Consider the following 22,584-nt stretch of genomic DNA (forward strand, 5'->3'; position numbering starts at 1 on the left):
TTTTTATGATTAATATATTATACATTCTTCTCCCTATAAATAATATAAAGCACTTTGCGGCCATTTGTGTTGTGATGGGTTGCGGACGGGAAACATTCTTGGATTTGGTCTCGTTCCTGTCCTCATGCAGGAATACACACGATACGCCATCAAAAAGAAGACTTCATAAAAGAAGACTAAAACACGTTTTAAGGAGCCAGTGTTTGCTCTGGGCCTGTGATGGGATACAGGGCCTTCCACGATGCATGTATCAGCTCTCACTACCAATTCTTTGTTTGAACCGTTGGCCACAGACACACGTTTGTTCTGTAGTGTATGAATTTAGGCGGGCTCCAGGAGCAGTAAACACACGGAGCAGTTGAACTAAACTAAACAGCTAATCGTGTCAAGTCAATTGTATCCATGTAGCAACAGTAACAAAAGTTATCTGGTGACACACTCCTCTTTGCTTTTAGCAACAGAAGCGCTGCGGTTGGTCTGCAGTAACTAACAGGATGCAGGCCAGTTGATTCCAGTTTTAACTGTTGGCGCCTTTAGCTTTGCATGTTGAGGCTTACATCTGCGATTTGTTAAACCTGCATGACTCTCATCACTGTTCGGCAGACTCCTCCCTAAATGTCACCACCAAGGAGCCTGGGCTTTTGTTGTCTGCGCCACATCTGGGGATCTTTCACATTTCGTTACGTGAACTCTTTCCTCATAACTCATTCTCACCCAACGGAACAGTTTGAGATGTCCCCGATTGTTATTAGATTTGTTGCTATAATCAACATTTTGTGATAACTGCAGTGATGAGCCATGGAGGATTATCCGCAGCTCTCCGTGGTTTCACAGAAAAGTCTGCAGCCAAGCTGAAGCTTTTTAATGTTTTGCACTCTCACTGCTCATAGTATCATTTTCAGGAGGAAAGCTGTATAAAAAAAAAAAAAAATAAATAAATTCACTGTTCACTAACTTCACAGCTCAAGATACTGACAGACCGGTGAAGAAAGTGTGAATAGGAGCGAGTAGCCCACTCACATTAAAAATACTCTAAAAATACTAATAACGTTCCTCTGTTACAGCTAACAACCACCGTGGACAACAAACATCAACGTTGTTGTTCATTACTTAATCACCAAAAATAAGTTTATTCAACCATATGACACGTACATGTTCAACTGCTATGCCTCGGTGCAGTGACAGGCATTCTGTTTTCAGGTGCATCTCTCTACTTCTCCTCAACTTGATATTTGAGGGCATTTTTCTCTAAATGCCCACTTGGACTCAGCGAGGAACAGACAAGATTTTGGTGGTCAAAGGTCACAGTCACCTCGAGTAATTGCAACGTCCCAGAAAACGCCTCAAGGGAATTTCCTCAAATTTGCCTAGGTGTCGGCCAGTGCTTGAGGATGAGATGAAAGGTCAGAGGTCATCCCAAGTGAACACAATATCCTCAGGAGCACCTTCAGAAAATTTCTCCAGATGTTGTACAAGCATCCAGCTGGACTCCAGGATGACCTTTTGTTGCTGGTCAAAGGTCAAGGTCACTGAGACAGGCACACGTCACTTGGGCATACAACTGCAATTCTGTATTTGTAGTTTTTATACTACTTAAAATACTTATAATACTTTATTCTATAAACAAACATAAAGATAATTTGCGGCACACTATGATCGATCTGCCACCTTCTCTAAAACTGACCAGTTCCTGCTGTCTGGTCTGCAGCATCCAGTCTTTCAAACCCTCACTCTTCACCTCCAGCATTTAAGTTCCTGGAAAAGTGAGTGTGAGGCTGTTTAAGTTGAACTGCATCCTAATTGTAAGGCAGGCACGTTAGAACGAAAAACACTTCAGAACTCCAACCCAGTGAGAGGTCCCCAGTCCCCTAGTGAGTTCACTCTGCTCATGCATCCACTTTATTCTGTTACATTTTCCACTGCGGCTTTAATCACACTCACAAACGTTCGCTGCGGACACCTCCACTGCAATCAAACAATCAGAGAGTGAGTAGATTTGCTGTGAGAGTGAAGGGAGGGAGAGAGAGAGTGCCCAATTCACCCAGAGCTTCAAAACTGACCCTGGCGCTGTGACTGCCTAAACCAGTGGGAAAAAAAATTCTAAACTCTTCGCAGCTTTTCCATCCTGTACATGCGGGCCCAAGATCAGGGGAGGATAACTACGTTCTCCCTCCGCTGTCACCACAGGGCTGGTGATGATCCTCTGCTCACATGCGTGCACGAGCGTGGGCTGCGAATCATCATCAGTCCTGTGGTGACAGTCGCCTAAGTCTGCTGCTGCGGACTACCTGCAGTGCCTCGCAATGCTCGCATTAATAATTAGATTGCTCAAGAGTTGTGTGGATGTCAGGACGCATTAGGGTCCATCCTGGTGATTAGATTGGTGTGTCATTACACACAATGAAGCCGTGTGTGGAGCCACTAGATAAGCCGAGAGGACTGGGCTGGTTGTTGGGGAGTCTAGCCAGTCGTATTGACAAAACTCTGTGGGCTGCTTGATGTGTGTGGCGGAGAGTAACAGATGCACAGGCAGACTCAGATACACACAGACAGACAAACGTGGGTGTACACTCACATACACATTCAAAAACAATCACATGAACACAAACTGGACACAAAAAAAAAGCCCCAAAGGCACGAGAGGACGCCACACTCTATTCTTTCAGTAATAATGGGAACATTGAAGAGTTGCCACAAAGCTGCATTTCTTAGGGCAACCAAGTTTTTGCGAATGACAAATTAATTTTCCAAACGATGAGAAAGTACAAGTTGCCAAATTTGAGCTTAGACTGTGGATACAGATGGACAATGGTTCTCCACTTCCTCCCACTGTGCAAGAATGAAGCCAAAAAATCCTGGAGACGGGCCCTGCCATCTTGTGCTGGAGATGTTATTTGGACTCATGTTTGTGAAGTTGGGATCCGGGGACGGAGCCACAGCATTGAGGTCCCGCCCGACTCAATCGTGAGCCGCGAGTTTACTGCAGAGCAACTCGTCATTACTGTTTGAATTCACACGCTGCATGAAAGACGCAGTCGAATCTTTCAGGTTTGGAAAGCAAAGCAAATGCTGAAGTACCTCAAACCTGCCTTCTATTCACTGGCCAGGAGCACCTATATTTGTTGTATAAAGACACCTGGTGGTATAGGAATGGGAGGAAAATATAAAACGACAGGAGATGAGGCAGGGTGTGCTTCAGGGTTTGGCTACCTTGAGCACCGACAATCTATGGCGGGCTGAACAAGGATGGGCCCTTCATGTTAGCGTAACAATAATCACATGGAGACATAAACCAAAGAGCAAAGCATTCCGATTCATTTGTGGTTATAATAGGTGCCATAGGGTTGCTCAAACGCTCGCGTTAACAACATTTTACTCTCGTTGTTTTGATCCTAACGTTTCATCATCGCACGCCAGTATCAAACCAAATCCCATTGCTGATTTTTGTAGGTGTCGTAAATGATCAGATAACTGGCTTAAAGAAGCAGTGTACGATTTCAGGGTGATGAAACTCGTGATTCACTGCCCTCTTCACCCTCCTGTCCTATTGCGGTCACTGCCGGGTTGCAAAAATTAAAGATGGCGATGACCCAAAATGCCAAACTTGAGGCTTTCACAAACTTTAGTGCGATGTGACAATCACTACATCCAGTTTTGTTTTTTGTTTTTGTTTTTTTTGGGGGGGGGGGGGGGGTTCTTCTGTTTTGAAAAATTGGTCTTACATCTCAAGATTTTATGGAAAACATCCAAGAAGATGTGATGTTTCCTCAAAGCAATCATCAATTGCTTCCTGAGGATGAAACCAACCAAAACCAAGCTCATGAAAAGATGAATACTCGAACAGAAAGAAGAGTGATAAGAACTGCCAAACTACCATGAACCAAAAGGCATTTGATGTGTACTTCGTTGTGTATTAATGGATCTTACATTTGGGCAATATGGAAGTTTCTTTTTTTTTTTTTAACTTGGCTCAAAGGAGCCGAACGACTCCTTTCAAGAACTTTTGGCTTCACTTTTTGCTGTGGTGTCATGGAGTCTATAAGTCTACCAGCTGCGTGGTCTGTGAGTGAGAATGTTAAGGGAAGCAGTGACATCTGCCATTTTTCCCAAAGGTCTTCTAGGAGGGGCAGAAAGCAGAAATGGCCATTAATCACACTGTTACCTTTTTGGAAGGTGACATTGAAAGCAGACATTTTGAAAGCTGGGAGTTAAGTGGCAGGGCAGAGCAATGATACGTCTAAAATACCTTCTCAGGAAGATGAGGATAAAATGGCTGCGCTTCACCAGACAGAGTGGAAACTGAGGATGTCTGAGGATTGATGTTGGTGTTTGGCTTCAAGCGTTTGGCTTCAAATGAAGGATCTACTTTTAATATGTTCTGGCATCAAGGGAAATCACACAAGGAGCCAGATATGGCGAGACATATAGCTATGACATTTCAGGACAGAAATGAGAGATACGGCTTTGACTTTCTCCAAACAATTTTTTAGAAGTATTTTGGATTCCATGCAAAAGTCTATTTCAAGATGCCTGCCATTGTTCGCCATGCCGATTGTGCACAGTGCAGACATTAGCTTGCTGCATGTCTCTGTTGTTTGCTGCATTCAGGCCTCAAAAACAATCTCAACTGATAACTGAAAAAATGAACACAACAACAACATAAAAAAGAATTGCTCCAAATTATTCAGTGGAGGAGTTGGACAGTTTGGGAGATATGCTTCTTAAGTTTCTTGTCTGGGTTTAGAGCAGAGGATCGATACCACTTTCATGTTTGCTGCTAGGATTGTTTTCCCTTCGGACAGAACCAGGCTAGCGGTCCTCTGCTTCCAGTCTTGACACTAAGCCAAGCTAATCGTCTGCTGGCTATAGCTCCGCATTTAATGTACAGACACGGAAGTGGTATCGATTTGTTTCATCCAATTTTCAGCAAAAATAAAAATAAAAAAAAGAAAAGGCCAGAAGAGTATTTTCCAAAATGTCAAAGTATTTCTCAAGTGCTTTGACTTCAGTTAAAGAGCCCTTTGCAAAGTGAATCTGTTTCTGTGGAAAATTCCGTAAAAGCATTTAGGATCACTGCTGCTCCTCCAGAGGGAGGCACAGCAGGACCCTGCTAGACAACAAGTCTATATGTCAGCCTGGTGGGGTGGGTGGGGGCTCACCCTGTGTCTGTATGGGTCCATGAAATATAGAAGGATGTCTGCAGGCTGCTGATTCATTGCACAGAAGAGCAGAACGAGAGGAGGAGAATGATGTTGCGGATATTTTGACAGACAATGTGATATGGCTCATGATTTTAATAGGAACGGTTATTTTGGCATTTTATTTCGACCAATAGAAATGTAAAGTAGAATTACCACCTCATGGTTGTCTGAGCATCGTTCAGTCCCGTGGCAGTTTAGATCCCTGTTTGTCAAGACTCACACAGACTGTTGTGTAAACTACAATAAAAGTTGTTAAGTATCTTTTTTTGGCAAAATGGAAATACAGAAACATGGTTTCTCATTTCTGAGACGGCGCTGAATATTAAGACGTCAAGTTGGCGCTTGACCTTTTGGACATAAAATGTCATAATTTCACACTTTCAGACATTAGTGTGACATTTTCTCAGAATTAAAGGGTGAATTTTCACCAAAAGTGAAGTGACAGTGACCTTTCACCACTAAAATCAAATCAGTTCAACCTTGATTCTCCGGGAACATTCAAAGACATTCCCTCTGGGTGGTACTGGTCAATCGTGTTGAGGAGGATTAGCCTGATGTACAGGCCATGCAGTGACACGCCTCCAGTGCCTCCAGCCACACTTGTCGTTGGTGCAGACGAATTAAATGAAGTACTTGATTGACAAAACAACAACTTCCTGTCTCCTGTAAATATGTTCTCTTACAAAAATATACATTGTAGATCGGGGCATTGCTGTAGCACCACTTACCTTCATTTATAATAACGTTTACACCATCAAACAAATTGCTGCTCCTGTTAATTGGATATCACACTTGAAAATATTGCAATATTGAGAGTATTTGGATGAATTGCTGCACCTGATTCCACAGTGGTAGTTTTGATTCATGTGTGCCTCTTACCTTGGTGTCCAAACGCTGCAGGTAAGAACAAATGTATTCGATACTGGCCCCAAACGGATGGACGTGCAGGAACGTTGAAATGATCCCTGCGGTAGAACAAACAAGTCATGCAGAAATCTTAATGTCACATACCACCAGTTTGTGTCACCTGTCAACCAGCCAAACAACACTCTCAACACCAGCTTATCCAATTCTCCACAACACAAGCTTCTCCCAGGGTCCTAATAGAGATAAGAGCCTCTTGTATATTAGGGCTCCAGCTAAGAGGGAGTGTTTTAATGATGGCTTTGATGCTGTTGTCCCTCATCAAAGCCTCCGTTCTCTTCCCCAGCTGAAACGAGCCATCTGCTTTCAGCTCACAGATAGGGCTCGGGGAGAGATAATCCACCACCTCTGCTTACTAGCCACCTATGGAGACCAGCAGTCCAAACAAATACACACAGCCTTAAAGTCATGATGTTTCTACAGCAAAAACTCCAAAATACCACAGTCACTTGAGACACAAAAAAACCCTTTGTCTCTGTCACCTGCAGGTGGTCCGTAACAATGTGATCACCTAGAGCTCCAATGGCAATCAACACGATACACACGTTCTCTCAACTGACGGTGCAGAATACACACCAGCGTGTGAAGATTGTCGGTGTGTGTGCGACGAGCAGGAACTCTACAGTGAGGCCCCGATGCATTATCACTGATGATGATTTTTAAATGAAAAGGACTTGATTTTCTACAATTGATGGAGATCATTTTCACCAGACTTCTCTCTCACCTCTGCATCAGTCTGGATGCCTCTCTTACGTTCAAGCTGTGGTTGTTTTCTGTCCCTTTTCATACCTGTGGGTGTATTGTCTTTTGAATGTGTTTTTTTTAGTGCTTTGTTTGTTTCTTAATGAGCTCTTACTGTGTGACAGACAACAAAACTGATCTCATCTTCACATTGAGCTTCCCGCTGTACGTGAAGGTGCAGCCCACTCCTGTTGTTCTCAACATTATCACGTGGAACCCGATGGATTCCTCTCTCCCTTCAAGCACTCGGAACCCAGGTTTTTTTTATCCATTAATGCGTACATGACATTTTTATTTGACAAAAAATTTATTTCAGAAAATATGCCAAATTAGCCCATCAATGAATCTGAGAAATGATGATATAGCACTCTCTCACAAAGAAGGTGCAAATGCAAAGACGAATACAGATTCAATTTTAGAATCTCTCTGTAAAAAACAATCACACAATACTCAGAGTAACACAAGGGTGCAGGAGCGTGAAAGGGACACACTGAATCCCCACAAATATTATGAATGCATCGGGAAAGAATCATTGCAGCTACGACTAGTCAGGAACTAACTACAAAAGCAGACATGCCATTTGGAATACACACATGTAAACACACGCTTTTAAATGTGGTTGGTAAATATTTTTTTTATATAGATCAGACTTGGAAGGAATGCACCAAACTTTTGGGGAAATATGCTTATTGTCCATCTTCCCTAGTGCCATGTAAGATAGATAGTCTTCTCTCCTCTGTGTGTGCTGCGGGAAGCTGGAGGGGACTACCTTCCTGCTAGTTAGCTACACTTTTTTTCTCCAAAATATTCTTTGCCTGCATCAGTAGAAAATAACATTGTGAGTCATTTTAGAATCAGACACAAAGCTAGAACAACTTTTCTACCTGTGCCCAGTGATATGATGCAGCACTAAAACAAAAAAAAAAAAAACACTATGAGAGCGACTGCTGCGACTAATCATGGTTGACTTTGTTAGAGAGGATTCTGATCCTTATCTATTTGAGCCAAAATACACTGGGATGAGCAAGAGGACCGGGCAAGATGGACCTATGGACACAGTCCATCCACTACCGTTCACTGTGCTAAGCTACCTAGCGCTTGGTTAGTCTCAGCTCCCTCCTGCACACACAGAAGAGAGAAGGGTTTCTTTCTCTGGGGCAGGACGGCGAATAAATGAATGTCCCAAAAACGATGGTGTGTTCCTTTGAGGCCTTTCAAGTACTTGCGTTAGTTTTTTTTTTAAACTATTTTTAGTTCTTTTGTGTTACATTTTCATTAGCAAATGTGCAATGAATCACATTACAATGTGATATATGGAGGATATGGAGGGCTTTTTGCAGGCTCCTGAGTGTCTGCAGTCTTTTTGTCTGGTTATTAATCCAGTGCATTTACCGATATGTAGGTCAGACAACTTCATAGTTTAACATTAACAAAATATGACATTTATGTCAGAACGATGTTGTCTTTCTAAGTTATGTCTTACCAACTAGCAATGCTTCTCTTTCAGAGTGCACAGGACTGGATGGGTTCTTCTCTGTAGGACCCTCTTTCTCCTGACTGCAGGACACCACCGTTGATACAGCAGCTTCCTACATTGACACACATGCAGTGAAATTGAATAAGTCAGCTGGCAGCCAGTGGCCCTGTCTGACTGTGGCTGAAATGAAGTAAACAAGCTTAAATGAAAGCTGATGCATCGCACACAATGAAAAAGACAATCAAACACAAGTAAGTGGAATGAACACATCACAAAGTTCCACCAGCCACACATCAATATGGAGAAGCAATGAGGATGAGGATAATGAGGCGAGGGAGAGTATTCAGCCTGGAGCTACATTTCTGATAGCAAGATGAAATGCATTTCACACACGCAGACTCAAAAAATGATAAGTGCAAGAAGAACAAATAGAGCGAGAGAAGAAGAGACTTGGAAGGCAAATGATCAAGCTGTTTGTTTCAGATCTCTGACAGGTGGCAAAAAAGGCAGAGGAATAACAGAAGATTTTTTTTTTGTTTTGTGCCCTACATAGTATTGTGTGTACTATTTCCACTCCTGGTGTGGCATGCCTGTGGGCCTTTGTCTGTTTTTAATCTATCCATAACATCCAGCCTGTGTGTGTTTATCTGTGTGGGTGTGTAGACATATGCAAGCCATTTGGACTTTGTGACTTTATTTCCCAGCCCAGTTGTGTCCGGATGATTTATTCAATGACAAATAAAGTAACTGGGAACTGGATTGGCATGTAATGATGAGACATGTCACTGGAAGAGTTTAGAGAGGAAAATCAGAGGAGGAGGAAGATGAAGATCAAGTGACAATGAGAACACAAAAACACAGAGGCGTTTTTTGGGGAGGGGGCTCACTCACACACACACACACACACACACACACACACACACACACACACTTACACTGGTCTGATTAGCGACCTCCTCGCTGCTTCTCTCATCTTGCTTCGACATCTCCAGCTGCAGCACATTAGAAACACGTGAGAAATGAAGCTGAGAGACTGGCGAAGTGCTAATATAGACGGGCAGCATGGTTGCAAACAACATGGTGTGAAAAAACATACAAATTAAAAAATTTAGCAGAACATCCATAAATGTGCTGATTTTGAAGGCTCTTGAAGACTTATCCTCATGTGGTTGTAATTAACTTTTTTTCCAGTCCAAATTGGCGCAAAGAATTTGAAACAATGCAAGAGTTTGAGCAAATATATTTCCAAGAACTCTCGACACACAAATGGTTAGCTGGTTAGATGAGTGACAACAAATTAAACAAAGCAAAACAATTTATTTATAAAGCACAGTTTTCTGACAATACAACTCAAAACACTTCATAAAATAAAGGAGATTATGACAAAGGGAACAAACTGTGTAAAAACAAATATATCAATAGAAAGTCCCTAGAAAGGAATAAAATGATAAAAAATAGTACAAGGATCGCAACTGTGAGAACATGTATAAAAAAAATATTTAATAGATTAATTAGATTGGATTGAAAAGTTGTTAACATTGTTTCCAGCCTCACATGTGTAGCATTCTGTTCCAAATTTGGGCAGAGTAGTGTCAAACATGCAGCTTCACCACATTTAAATTGGGAATATCCAGTAATCATGAAGATTGAGGTTCAGGGAGAAGAAAGGAAGTCGATAAACTGAAGTTGATCTTTAAGAAACTAGCAGTGAGAGGTGTTCTGAGTAAGTGGAGTTATGACAGCAGCGTTCCAGCTCAGCTGAGGCTCTCTGATTGCCGTCTCACACAGACTTGTGAGCAGTCTGTCGCAGTAATCCAGCCTGCTGCAGATCAATGCATGTACATGGTTCCCTACATCATATTTTGGCATCAAGCATCTGATCCTTGCAATATTTTAAGATGGTAGAAGGCTGATTATCTTATAGAGTGAATGTGACAACTGAAATTTGTCACCCCTGTGTTCTGTCTGATAACACAGGGCTTTCTAGCTTGGTTTTAATTTATCAGACAGACTGTTATGGAGACTTCACACCTTCTCTTCATTTATAGACGTGTGTGTGTGTGTGTGTGTGTGTGTGTGTGTGTGTGTGTGTGTGTGTGTGTGTGTGTGTGTGATCCCAACTTACGTGATAAGACCACATAACGTTTTCTAATACCATCTAGTGGGAGCATATCAAGATTAAATAGCAGAGGTCCGACAACTGACCCTTGAGGGACTCCACAAGTTTTTCGTACAGATAGAAATTAGAAAACGACACATTTATTCATACTACCTGTACCCACAGTTACAGGAAAATGGCTGTAATAGCATACACATGGAAAACGTTATGATGTAGTTTGTTGAGATAATAAAAACGGTGTGTTTCTGTCAATCCAGTAATGTGCAGTAAACAGAGGGACAGTGACTGGTCCAGTAAAGACGGATTGATTGCATAAACAGATCTTGTCAACATGACAAATCACTCCACAACTAATGTTTAGAGAATCCACCACCCAAAATTGGATTTCTTTGTCTTACTTTTAATGAGCCTGCCTCTCACGATTCATGTTTATCCATAAGCGGGAATTTAATTACTGTATTTCTCAGACTTCACAGTTGTGGCAACATAAAACTCATCCCCATTAACGTGTTATTGACATCTTTGTCATTCTAGTTGATCTGAAGGAGGAAATCCATTTGCAAATTAGCTATATAGAAGCTGAAGTTGATTGGTGCGAATGGACAACACATGGAGCAGCTTCTAACCTGGATTGAAAGCCTTTCGTTTGTTTTATTATCCAATTTAATAGGCTATTGAACCTGAGGCTGGTTTTAATGACAGCTCTTCCTCTCATTAAACTGAGCCAGAAGGAACATTAACAAACATTAACACAGGAATATTGGGAATATGGGAGAACACCTGAAACATCAGTAAACATGATGTGTCTTACAGAGAAAAATAGCTCTTGAAACTGTTATAAAATTATGGGTGTTGGTGCGATGTGTTTAGCAATATACCTCATCACTAATCAATAAATGACAGCTTTGTTGGGTAAAACATGTTTCAACAAATGAGATACTGGGATAGTTGAATAATCTATCTGCCTGAACTGATGATGTGGCGTTGTGTAACAGTTTTATAATAGCGCGACTGGCGATCAGACTGTGTACATGCTGATGCGTAGTTACTGATTCATGGTCAGTTCAGACTAAATGATTGCTTCATGTGACACCCAAAGAACAAAAGCTTCAGGAAGGATTGGGCCACTTGTGGTCAATGACACATAAATTCTCTTCTGCATACAAATAAGGAAACAACTGGATATTGGATAACCATCTTCAGTATAATTCCAGTCTGGAAATTAATAAGATTTCTGGCTTTTGCAATGAAAACATGCTTTTTATAGCGGAGTGGGAAAAAAAAAAATTGTCTGGCAATCTTGAGAGGAAATGCAGTGATTTCAAGTGTATACTTGTGCTGTTGACTTAACGCCATAATTACTGTTTGTTTGATGTACAACAGGATCTCATGTTTTAGCTGTTGCTAAAGACAGGCAAGAAGCAGGAACTTAGCCTTTAGATACATCTTGATGTGATGGCCATATGTTTAATTTTTGGCATCAACAAAATGCTGTTTATTTTGTTCCATTTTTCTGCACCGCTGTCTATTTCAGTGAGTGACATAACGCCCACTCCCTCACTCAAACTAAACAAATGCTCCCCCGCTCACTGCTGTCTCTCCATTTCCTCAAAACTTGAAAGACAGAAAACAAATAGACAACACACCTCTAAAAGTTTCTAAACTATGGAATGAGTTTGGGACTAAGGAGGAAGATTTTTATGCAAAATGTGGCAGTGAAATACAGAGTCACTAATCTTCTGACCCACATCCAGAGACCCCGTGACATCACCATAAGGCAGAGCCTCTCAAATGAGAGAATCTTATTATTTCAATTCCAACAGTTTGTGGTACAAGATTTAGAGTTCTTAAATTTCCATAGCCAAAGAGGACATTTTCAAATAGATGCTGTCCAAACCACAACAATTACACAGCAAATAATAGACTTTCAAAGGAACAATGTTTGACTCTTGAAAAACAGATAAAACTAAAAGCACTAAAAGCTGTGTTGTTTGCTCTTGGAAAACATGGATAAGACAGAATGAAAAGGAAAACTATCCAGGCACACTAAAATGTAAAAATGTAAAATTCAAAAGTACGTGTTTTACATCCGTTCTGGAAAAAATGAATAAATCTCCTTTAATCAATAACTGTCCTTTCAATACAAACAGTCGAGGAAGGACAATGGAAAACAAATGGACCAAAGGGATGATAGTTCATCTTGCAATCATTGGGTGAATATGTTTTTTCGATGGTGCATTATATCGTATTGAATAATAGAAGTTAAATGAAGAGAAGAAACTACTTTTACTGAGCCACTTAAAGCCTGAAAGTCTGAACATTAAATCAGTAATGTAAGAGTCAATTTTACTCAGTTAAAAGGAGAGTGAATGATGCTCCCCGGGAGGAAAACTCAAACACTAGAAAACTGATTGGAGTTATAAATTGTCAGTCTCACTGTGGTAGGCAGTGGCCACGCAGTCAAATAGCCAATATGAGACATCTAATGAGTTTACAAATAAATTTGAATTACTGAGTTATTTCCTTGAACCAAAACTACCACAATCTGCCCTTTAGTTTAATTATAATTTTGTCTCTGGATTTGCTGTTATATGGTGAGACGTCATGAAGTAATTTCTGTCTTTCAGACAACAAATCAGGCTCTTGTCACCTTTCAACAAAGAGTAAATTACAAATGAACCTATGAAATACTAGGAAAAACCACGACGTCTCTCTTTGATTCTTTCCCTCTTTTTACTCAGGAAACCCAGCTGGCAACTTACCTGCATTGCATGTGCGTTCTGTAGGTTTTGGAGTCCTTCCTTGAGGTTCTGGACTTGGTTCTTCAGCTGCTGTTTGTCCTCCAAACTCTTCTCCAGGTCAGACTCCCGCTGCTTTAATTCTTCCCTCATTTTTAGCAGTTGCTGCAAAAGGAAAATCAATTTTAATGTGACGAGGATCGGGCAGATCAGTTAACAATCTGTTAAAATGTTTAGAACTTGATTGAAAACATCTACTAAATATTTCCTTGAGCGAACATTAACATTAACCTTAAAAATGACGCATACAAGAAATCCAGTATGAGAAAAAGAAAACTCACTTTGGTTTCATTCTTTCTTTGGGTAAGAACTGTATTTGATTAAAAAAAAAAAAAAAACCTTAATATTGTATATTTATCTCAGGTTTGTCCTCTGAAGTTATCCGCTAAACACAGATGAAAAGATTCACCCCCTGCTGAGGTAATTTCAACAAAGAGAGTCTGAGAGTTGCAGGGGGTCTTTACATCCAGAAAATTTCCATCAGCGAAACTACAAGTTGAGTGCTTTTGTATAATTCACAAAGAGGAGACAGAACATGCTGATAATATTTGTGCGATACAACATGCAGACCCTGGCAAGGAGAGGTATCCAATTTCAGCGGCTTCCAACTCATTTAATCCCTTCACCAAGTTTTTTCACAAAGGCACCATAAGGGACATAAATTGGAATAGTTATTACTGTCTGCAAGCAAAAATGAACAGCAGGGCTCTTAATGGTTTCCCCTCTTCTAAACATGAATCAATCATTATTTTTATTACCTGTGATGCTCGATAAATTAGGACTGATGAGACTCAGTCGATTAGTACTCATTTAAAATTTTTGAAGTAGATTTACAGGGTTTGGGCATTGGAGGGATTGTTGTATAGAACAGTGGTTCACGTTGTTTTCAGAGTCATGACCCCCCCCCCCAAGATTAACTACAATTGTGTCCATAGCCCCTACATGCACCCACATCCCTGGACATTCCCCCCAACAGACAAAACAATAAGTTCCATTTTAGGATTCTCAATTTGTTTTAGATTTATTTTAATAACTGCCCAGTGTGGCAGTCTTGCAATCGAAGGGTTGCTGGTTCGGTCCCCACTTCCCCCGGTGACCATGTTGAAGCATCCTTGAGCAAGACACTGAGCCCCTAATTGCTCCTGATGGCCCTGTGACAGACTGGCGACCCGTCCAGGGTGAACCGTTCGGAAAAGCAGTATAGAGAATGAATAGATGGAAAAGCCGCCCCGTCACAGAAAGCCTGTTTAGACCTACAACAAAAATAACGGGAAGAAATGCATTCTAACAGTGTGAAAACAGTAAACATGAGAGATTAAAACAACATGGATTTACGGTCCTGCAGGCCTTGGACAAAAACACAGCTTTTATTCAGTTTACATTCGTCTCCTTGAGTGCAGGCAGTCAAATTATATTCTTCACACCACTTTTTTTTTTTTTTAAACCACCCACTTAGAAATGATCTCATGACCCCTCATGAGAGGGGACAATGGCCACTTGTTTACAACGTAGAAAGGAAGCAACCTGAAGTCAAAGTAGCTGCCAAAAAGAGAGTTAACTAAGTGACTGCTAGGTGGTAACCAGGAAGTGTTGGTAACTTGTGCAGCCTCTAATTTGTGTGTGTTTTGTGCAGTTTAGCATCTGTTGAGCAGCTTTTCAGCATCATTCTTCTCTCAGTAAATCTTCATCACCAACTGGATCTATTCTGTGTCAGTCCAGAATTAATTTTTTTCCCTGAAAATTTTTGAATTATTGTGGGAATATTGTCTATTTCCAAATGTATAGTTTTGTTTTTTTTGGCTTGTGTGCTAATCTAAATGATTCATAATCAAACAAACCACAGCTGCTACTACAAGGGCTTTGAGGTGTTTCCTATGCTGCCGTTTTCAACGACAAAAATTAACTTGAAACCAAATTTCTTTTTTATAGATCGAAACCTAATACATGTGATTAGTTTCCCAGTGTACAATTCATTTGATTGTACCATCATATATGATTGGCCTCGCTTTCTCCACACACGACACGTAGAGACATGAACACATACATCACGGCTTTAATGTTATTAATTTTTTCATTCATTCGTATTTGGATCTTGAACTGCGGGTGGTGATTGTTTCATTTCACCAATGTTATCATCAATCACACACCAGAGGAACAGCTGCAATTCATAAATGAAAGCTTGAGGAGGCCTTAGAAGCAACCTTAACGATTCAAAGAGGAAAAAAAAACTTGACATGATCTTTCTCTGAATAGACAAGCCTGACATTATTATTTTATAGCCTGGGGATCGTTCCAATGGACTTTTAGCACAAAACACAAGAAAAAAAAAACAAAAAAACAGTCCAACAATGTATAAGCTTTTCTATAACCAAAGTAAACCTGTAAATATCTTTTTTTTTTTCAGCCACTCTTCATACAAGACTAACAGCTGCTCCAGACAGCAGCACTTTTCATCTTGTTACCAAACAGTGTTTACTTTTCTTTTTAAGTGCTGCATCATAAATAAATGACAGTCAAGTTTTTTTATCCTGCATGGGAAATTTAACAGTGTAACCTGAACGACCTTGATCTGGAAAAAATAACAAGGTTCACAACGGTAAAGCAGAGGAGATTAAACCTTCTGTTGGACAGATGACTGGAAAACATGTCTGTAAATTTGTGTGTATACATGTGGGTTTGTGTGTACACTACCTTCTGCATGCCTTGCAGAGCCTGCTGCAGGAAGCTGAGCTGCTGAGAGTGTGTGTTGTCCTCCTCACTCCGCATCGGTTGGTTCTTGCCCTGTTCCTGTTTGAGCAGCTCCACCTCATTCCTGTAGGCATCAAGCTGACAGCGTAGGGAGTCGTTCTCTTCCTTCAAGGCTTCAGCTTGGGAAACACCTACAGAGGTCAAACATAAACAGAGGTGAATATGAAGAACAGTGATGATTAATTACCGCTGGGTCATTTCAGCCACTAGAGAAATCACCACAAGAAATTCCTCTTGGGTGTCCGTTACATATTTGATCCCCAGCTCTCCAGTTGCCCCTGACCTGGCTCTGTATCTGTTTCGATGAAACCAAATACGTTCTTTCGTCTGTTCTTCTGTTACTTTGATTGAACACTCAGAACACAAAGACACAGTCAAAAATTGCAGGGTTAGCGTTAAAGCCTTTCAAAATCCAAGCATAATGGTAAAAGAGAGGAGCTCAGTTTCACGGCATTCAACATTTCAAGAATCTTTTGAAACTTTGGGTGTAACATGATGTCGTCAGGCATCAGTTTCTGTTCAACCTTGAAATGATCAGATAGTGGACTGAAAGTGGGTGTGGCTTTTGACGGGAATTCCTTCTCAACTAAACTAACGTTAACTTCACACATCGCAAGCTATCTGTTTAAAAACCCTCAAAAATACTGGTTGAAAGAATTGAATACATCCTGACAGGACCTTTAGGTTTGTGGTGTTGAAATCATTGTTTCAGATAGTTGTGTTCAGTGCTGTGGAGGAGAAAAGTGTGACTGCTGGAAGCTCGGTCTGTTGATGTACACCGAACCGCGTTGCTCATCGGAATTGCATCAGTGAGGAGAAGCTCAACTGAGCCCCTCCACCCCCCAAAAAAAGAAATTACAGTTTTCGGAATAAGAGAATTATCTGTTTCCATCTTGTTATCTGTGCCTTTCCAAAAAAACATCTTCAGATGCCATTGCATCTCTATTTGAAACACAGAATGACACAAATCCTCATGATAGACTTCGGCTGGTAAAAATATCACTGCTCATTCCTACAGGACAGAGCATTTCAGAAAAAAAAGAGATCTTGTCTGCATTTTTAAACTGAGCTGAATTAAAAGCCAGAAATATTAAATATTTTTTGGTAACATAAAAAGTATATTTAACTCTTGGATATATTACTTATTTAGAGGGGTACCTGCTATTGCCTGGGAAAATAACTTTTGACGTGTGTTACGCACCTTAAATTTTAAATCCAGAAAAACACAGGCCCTGATCTGATCCGTCCAGCAAGTACGTCACACTCGGCATTAGGATGCATCTCAGGTGACCACCTGTGATTTGATCTCACTTCCTCACTTTATATGCAGACAAACAGCTACATTGTTTCCGTTTGCAAAGACCAAATGTGTTGTTTTTAGATGCAGCAATGCACTTCCCCTGCCTAGTCTGACGGAAATTAAATTAATAATCAGAAATCAACACAATGCAGGCTTTCTCTAAGCTTTTGAGTGTTCCAGGCAAATCAAACCGCTTGAGATGTTTGATGCACAAAAAAAGCCCACAGATATATTTCCAAGTGTGTCAAACATCTTGGGCAATATGGATTAGGAGCTAAACACTCAATCATTCATCTAATCTGCCTCATCAGGACCACGGGTGCAGTTTGATCATATTTGAATGACAGCTTCCTGGAAGCATAAGAAAAAAAAGCTCTCAACACCACCCACTTCAAACCAGCGAGAGGAGCACAAACACAGAAAATCTAAACAGGATTGTCAAAACTGTCAGCAAGTGTTCAAGTAGCAACTTTTATTAAGTGGCTGATTGAGAATTTGAAGGTAAAAATTTGTCAAACATTAGAGGACATTGTGTTTGTCCCCTAGCTCTCTCCTCACTACTCAACTGACCCACTGAGCAATGAGAGGAGGCAGTGCGAGTTATTATATGAGACCTGCTCAGTTGCAGAGATGTCCGGTATTATCAGCTGCTCCTGTGGGCCTAGAGGGGAACCTTTTTGGAAAAGTGCAAAACACTGACTGGACTGAGGAGATAAGCTGCATCCTGTGAGTGTGTGCATGATGCACATCTCGCTCTGTTTTCTGCGGGTGTTCATGAGTGTTGCTTGCAGTCTATCATGGAGGACCATTGGCAGTGTTAATTAACTGTGTGTGTGTGTGTGAGAGAGACAGAGAGAGAGAGAGAGAGAGAGAGAGAGAGAGAGAGCTCCATGTGTTTGCTTGTACTTTTCACCCAACAAAATGAAGGTTTGAGGTGAGAGGAGTATTGATCTGAGAGCCTCATCAACTTGGTGTGAGGTGATGTCAAACGCTTGGACGGGTTCTGAGCAATTCCCCTTCAGTTACGTAACAGGCAGTGCTATCGACCTGCAGGTATCCATGAACGTGCGTGCACGAAGACACACACACAAACACACATGCACAACAGCGGCTCCTTCGCTTTCTATTCTGTACATGAGCCTCATGCACAGTATCAATTCGCTTCTTAAAAGACTCCAGTCATTACACAGGTGTTTCCAGTGAGGCTGGCTGACATGTATACCTGCCCTTTTGTTTAAAGGTCAGTGAGTAAAGGGGCTGTAACAGTCAGCCTGTTAACACAAATACTAAGAAGTGGCACATTAACACCCATCACCTCAGCCAATCATGCAGCACGGAGAGAAATGACAGGTTTTTGACAGCCAAGCTGATTACTGATAACTAAATAGCAGGGTTCCATGAGAGAAGGGGCTGCGCTGATGACTGTATTTACATACATTTACATGCTGATTAGAGAATCTCTCCTATTAGCAAACTGCAGAGATCAGTATGATTAAAAGGCAAGAGGGGGAGATGGAGACGGCATAACAACAAGCAGCAGTGAGGAACAAAAACGAGAGGAGAGCCGACCTTACATGGTGGTGACTGTTGCAACACGTTGCACTGATGACTGCGCAAGACTTATGGGTTATCATAATGGGGGATGGGAGATTAGCAGCGTCGTTAGTTTTTGTTGCTTCAGCAAACACAAACAGACTCCTCAGTGGAGAAACCTAGAAGATTATGGCACTTCAGAGGTAGCCTAATCTGAACAGAGCTGGCAGCCGGCAGGTGTGGACAGAATCACACATACATTAGTGTCTTTTACCCAGCCAGTTCAGTGCAGGAATATTTCGCCTCACTATTCTGTATAAAATGCTCAAAGACAGATTGGGGGCATTGTTGTCCTGCTGTTAAGCAGTGGAGGTCGTCACAGAGTCGAGTCAGTGTGTGTGTGTGTGTGTGTGTGTGTGCAAAGGGGAGAAGTGGCATTGGAGGATGGTGTAAAACGCCTCTGATTGTCAAATGCCAGCCTGCTATCTAAAATTACACAGTGGGGCAGCATTACAGCAACTATGTTTTGCCCCCTTTTACGCAGCCTTTTCAAGTTTTCACACTGTTCCACCTCTGAGCAGGCAGAAGAGTTACTAACTTAAAGGAAGAAAGGGCGTGGAGAGACGAAGGGACAAAAACAGACCGGCCCTTTAGGCAGATGGACCAAACCTTTAACAACGTGATGGATTTGTTTGCTGTCCGAGCTCCTCAGCTGGACGATGGCGGTGGAGGGAAAGGAGGATGAATTGTTTTGACTCTGCGTGGGCTACATTGTTGGCACTGTTTTCCCACCCAAATACATTTACAGTTTTCCAGTTTGTAAATCATATCGGATTGTACAGTGAGCAACTGTTATTATACGTCACTTGACCCTATCTACAGTTTACTGACATGAAATAACAAAAAATAATTACAAATGAATTCAAAAACAAAACCTGAAAAACTCCCAAACTGTTCTAGTGATGAACAAGATTGTGGAATTATTAATCTAATATATTTCAAACCCTCCTCCACCCTCCCACCCTCCTCCCTCTGTGCCTGTTTACAGGAAATCAAATCCTGGTTCACCTCAAACTTCCTCAAACTTAACAGTGATAAAACAGAAGTAGTCCTCATTTCCTCCAAATCCACACTCAACAAGCATCCCAGTTTCACCCTCACCATTGACAACACCTCCGTTTCCCCTTCCCCTCAGGTTAAGAGTCTGGGTGTCGTCCTCGACTCCACCTTATCATTCCATACCCACATCAACAACACCACCTACTTCCACCTCCGGAATATCAACCGTCTCCGCCCATCTCTCACTCCCAACAGCGCTGCAATCCTGGTCCACTCTCTCGTCACCTCCCGTCTGGATTATTGTAACTCACTTCTTTTTGGTCTCCCACACAAACTCCTCCATAAGCTTCAATTGGTCCAGAACGCAGCTGCCCGAATCATCACCAGAACCCCTGTCATCAGTCACATCACCCCCGTTCTACATCAACTCCACTGGCTTCCCATAAAACACCGCATTGACTACAAGATCCTCCTCCATACATTCAAAACCATCCATAACCTCGCGCCTTCATACCTGTCAGACCTTCTCCACACCAACATTCCCACCCGGTCTCTCAGGTCTTCCTCCTCCATCAGCCTCAATGTCCCCTCCTTCCGTCTAACCTCCATGGGGGGTAGAGCCTTCAGTTGCTCTGCCCCTCGCCTCTGGAACTCCCTCCCTCCTGACATCAGAAACATTGACTCCATTGACACCTTCAAAAATCATCTCAAAACTCACCTTTTTAGACAGGCATATGGCTGAATGCCCTCTCTTGTGCTCTCCTAGGGACTTCTGTTGTTGTTCTTTTAAATCGTGCATGTTTTATTTTATTTATTTATCTATTTTAAACTGTTGTACGGCGACCTTGAGTGCCTTGAAAGGCGCCTTATAAATAAAATGTATTATTATTATTATTATTATATTACAATAAATAAAATACTATGACTGCCACTGTTTGGTTGGTATATTCAGGTGTGTTGGAGGATGGTTGGTGTACTGGGTCGCCTGCAGTGGGCCAGTCTGGACCTAAATGCCAAAATTTGTCTTTTTTTTTGTCCCATTCCAGTCCTGCAAAGGCGGAATCTCTGTGTGGATAAAAGATGGCAGACTTCTTAACAGCATTATTGCAGCATCTCAGTGTAAAACGGCCTTTAAACACACACAATATTCACTAGGGTGGATGTCACTTCGCAGTATCGTTCAACATCAACCTAGTAAAGCGTACAACATGTCAGCCTCTTGGTGTCCTTTGCGTTTATTTGTTCATGGCCTTGTCAGATGCTTAGTAAATGATTACAGTCATTTCAGTCAAACACAGCTCTCTCGCTCACTGATTTAACGCTCCGTTCATCCTCTGGGGATCTCGATCAATGCGTGTGGTGTCATGTTGACGGACAGAATACGAGCATGCATATGCATACCTGAGTCCTCAGAGTCCTTGCTGTCAGGAGCCTCCTCCATGTCATCGTCAGACATCTCCATCTCCTCCTCTCGCCTGATGCCCATCAACTGCTCGTTGTGCATGTTTCTAATCTCCTGGAAAACAGAAGGAAAGGTGGGGTGAGGAACACTGCCAACACTTAGAGGTGATGCAGATAACGGAAGGTGCTGATCTAGTGCTGAGGGGTCATTGGTATGGTAACGCTTTGATTTCAGAGCTAATGTGAAGCATTTGTTTCAAGGAAAACTTAAGTCTGTAGAGAACAAAGAGGTGCAGATGAATAAAGATGAAGAGATGATCTCTGCGCGTGGGCTCAATTCCCCTTTGACACAGGGAAAGGGCAGATAGCAGTGACCGCCAGACCTGATGGTTTTATCCTTCACTGTTCTTGGTTAAAAAAAAAAAATCGGAAACAAACATAAAAATCCCAGCACAGCCATGCAGCCATGATAGATATATGATGGTAGCTAAAACCAAGAACAACACCACTCTGTCACCTCAGAAACACTGATCGAGAGCAAGGAAACACAAAATCCAGTGCCTGTCTCTGTTTTATTCTAATTGAGTGGACATAGAACAACAGCAGTAACTAAAAAAATACCAAACCTCTGTCTCATTTCACATTCACTCATGATTAGATCCATCTGGAGACCAATAACGAGGGGCGTTTTTCAAAATGATTTCAAGATTAAGGTCAGTGAAATTAGCTGTAAACTAGATCCAATCTTCTAGGTTTCTGTTGAGGCAAAAACAACAAAAGGGGCCCTTGTGGTACATATATTCTCCAGCCACTTCATTAGGCGCAGCGACAAGTTTTCAACAGGGTGCTGCAAAAACTCTTTTGAGTTTTTGGTCCATTTTGACATAATATCATCCCAAACTTGCTGCAGATTTCGTGTGCCGCACCTTCATGAGCACATCTCCCGCTCCTCCCTGTCCCAGAGGTGCACTGTGGGACTGAGATTGCGTGGCTGTTTGAGCGCACTGCTATGTTCAAGAAACCAGACATGAAATGGTGTGTTATATTGCTGAAAGGGGCCATCAGAAGATGTGTGTCTGAGGGGATGAACACAGTCAGCAATAATACTCATCATGATGATCCCTGTTGAGCATTATTAAGAAGCCTAAAGTGTTCCATGAAAATATCTTCCACACCATTACATCCCCTGGGCTGATTTGTTGATTGATGGCAGGATGGATTCATGCTCTCATGATGTTAATACCTAAATCTGACCATCTTAATCTGATAATCAGAAATCACCA

General features: G+C 41.6%; 1 protein-coding gene across 3 annotated transcripts in view; it reads right to left on the reverse strand.

The window, feature by feature from the left end:
* The window catches only part of enox2 (ecto-NOX disulfide-thiol exchanger 2), a 161,703-nt gene that overhangs the window by 1,884 nt on the left and 137,235 nt on the right, over nucleotides 1-22,584 (reverse strand). For all 3 annotated transcript variants that reach the window (XM_086222046.1, XM_086222047.1, XM_086222048.1), the window contains 6 exons: nucleotides 21,302-21,416; nucleotides 15,952-16,139; nucleotides 13,225-13,365; nucleotides 9,279-9,335; nucleotides 8,350-8,455; nucleotides 6,081-6,166 (listed from right to left, as the gene is read on the reverse strand). In XM_086222046.1, the coding sequence (XP_086078172.1) occupies nucleotides 6,081-6,166; nucleotides 8,350-8,455; nucleotides 9,279-9,335; nucleotides 13,225-13,365; nucleotides 15,952-16,139; nucleotides 21,302-21,416 (693 nt within the window). The remainder of the gene's footprint in view (nucleotides 1-6,080; nucleotides 6,167-8,349; nucleotides 8,456-9,278; nucleotides 9,336-13,224; nucleotides 13,366-15,951; nucleotides 16,140-21,301; nucleotides 21,417-22,584) is intronic.

This window comes from Aulostomus chinensis, chromosome 13 (genome assembly GCF_037954235.1).
Source record: "Aulostomus chinensis isolate RoL2024-O1b breed Wild chromosome 13, RoL_Achi_v1.0, whole genome shotgun sequence".
In the NCBI taxonomy this organism is placed as follows: Eukaryota; Metazoa; Chordata; class Actinopteri; order Syngnathiformes; family Aulostomidae; genus Aulostomus; species Aulostomus chinensis.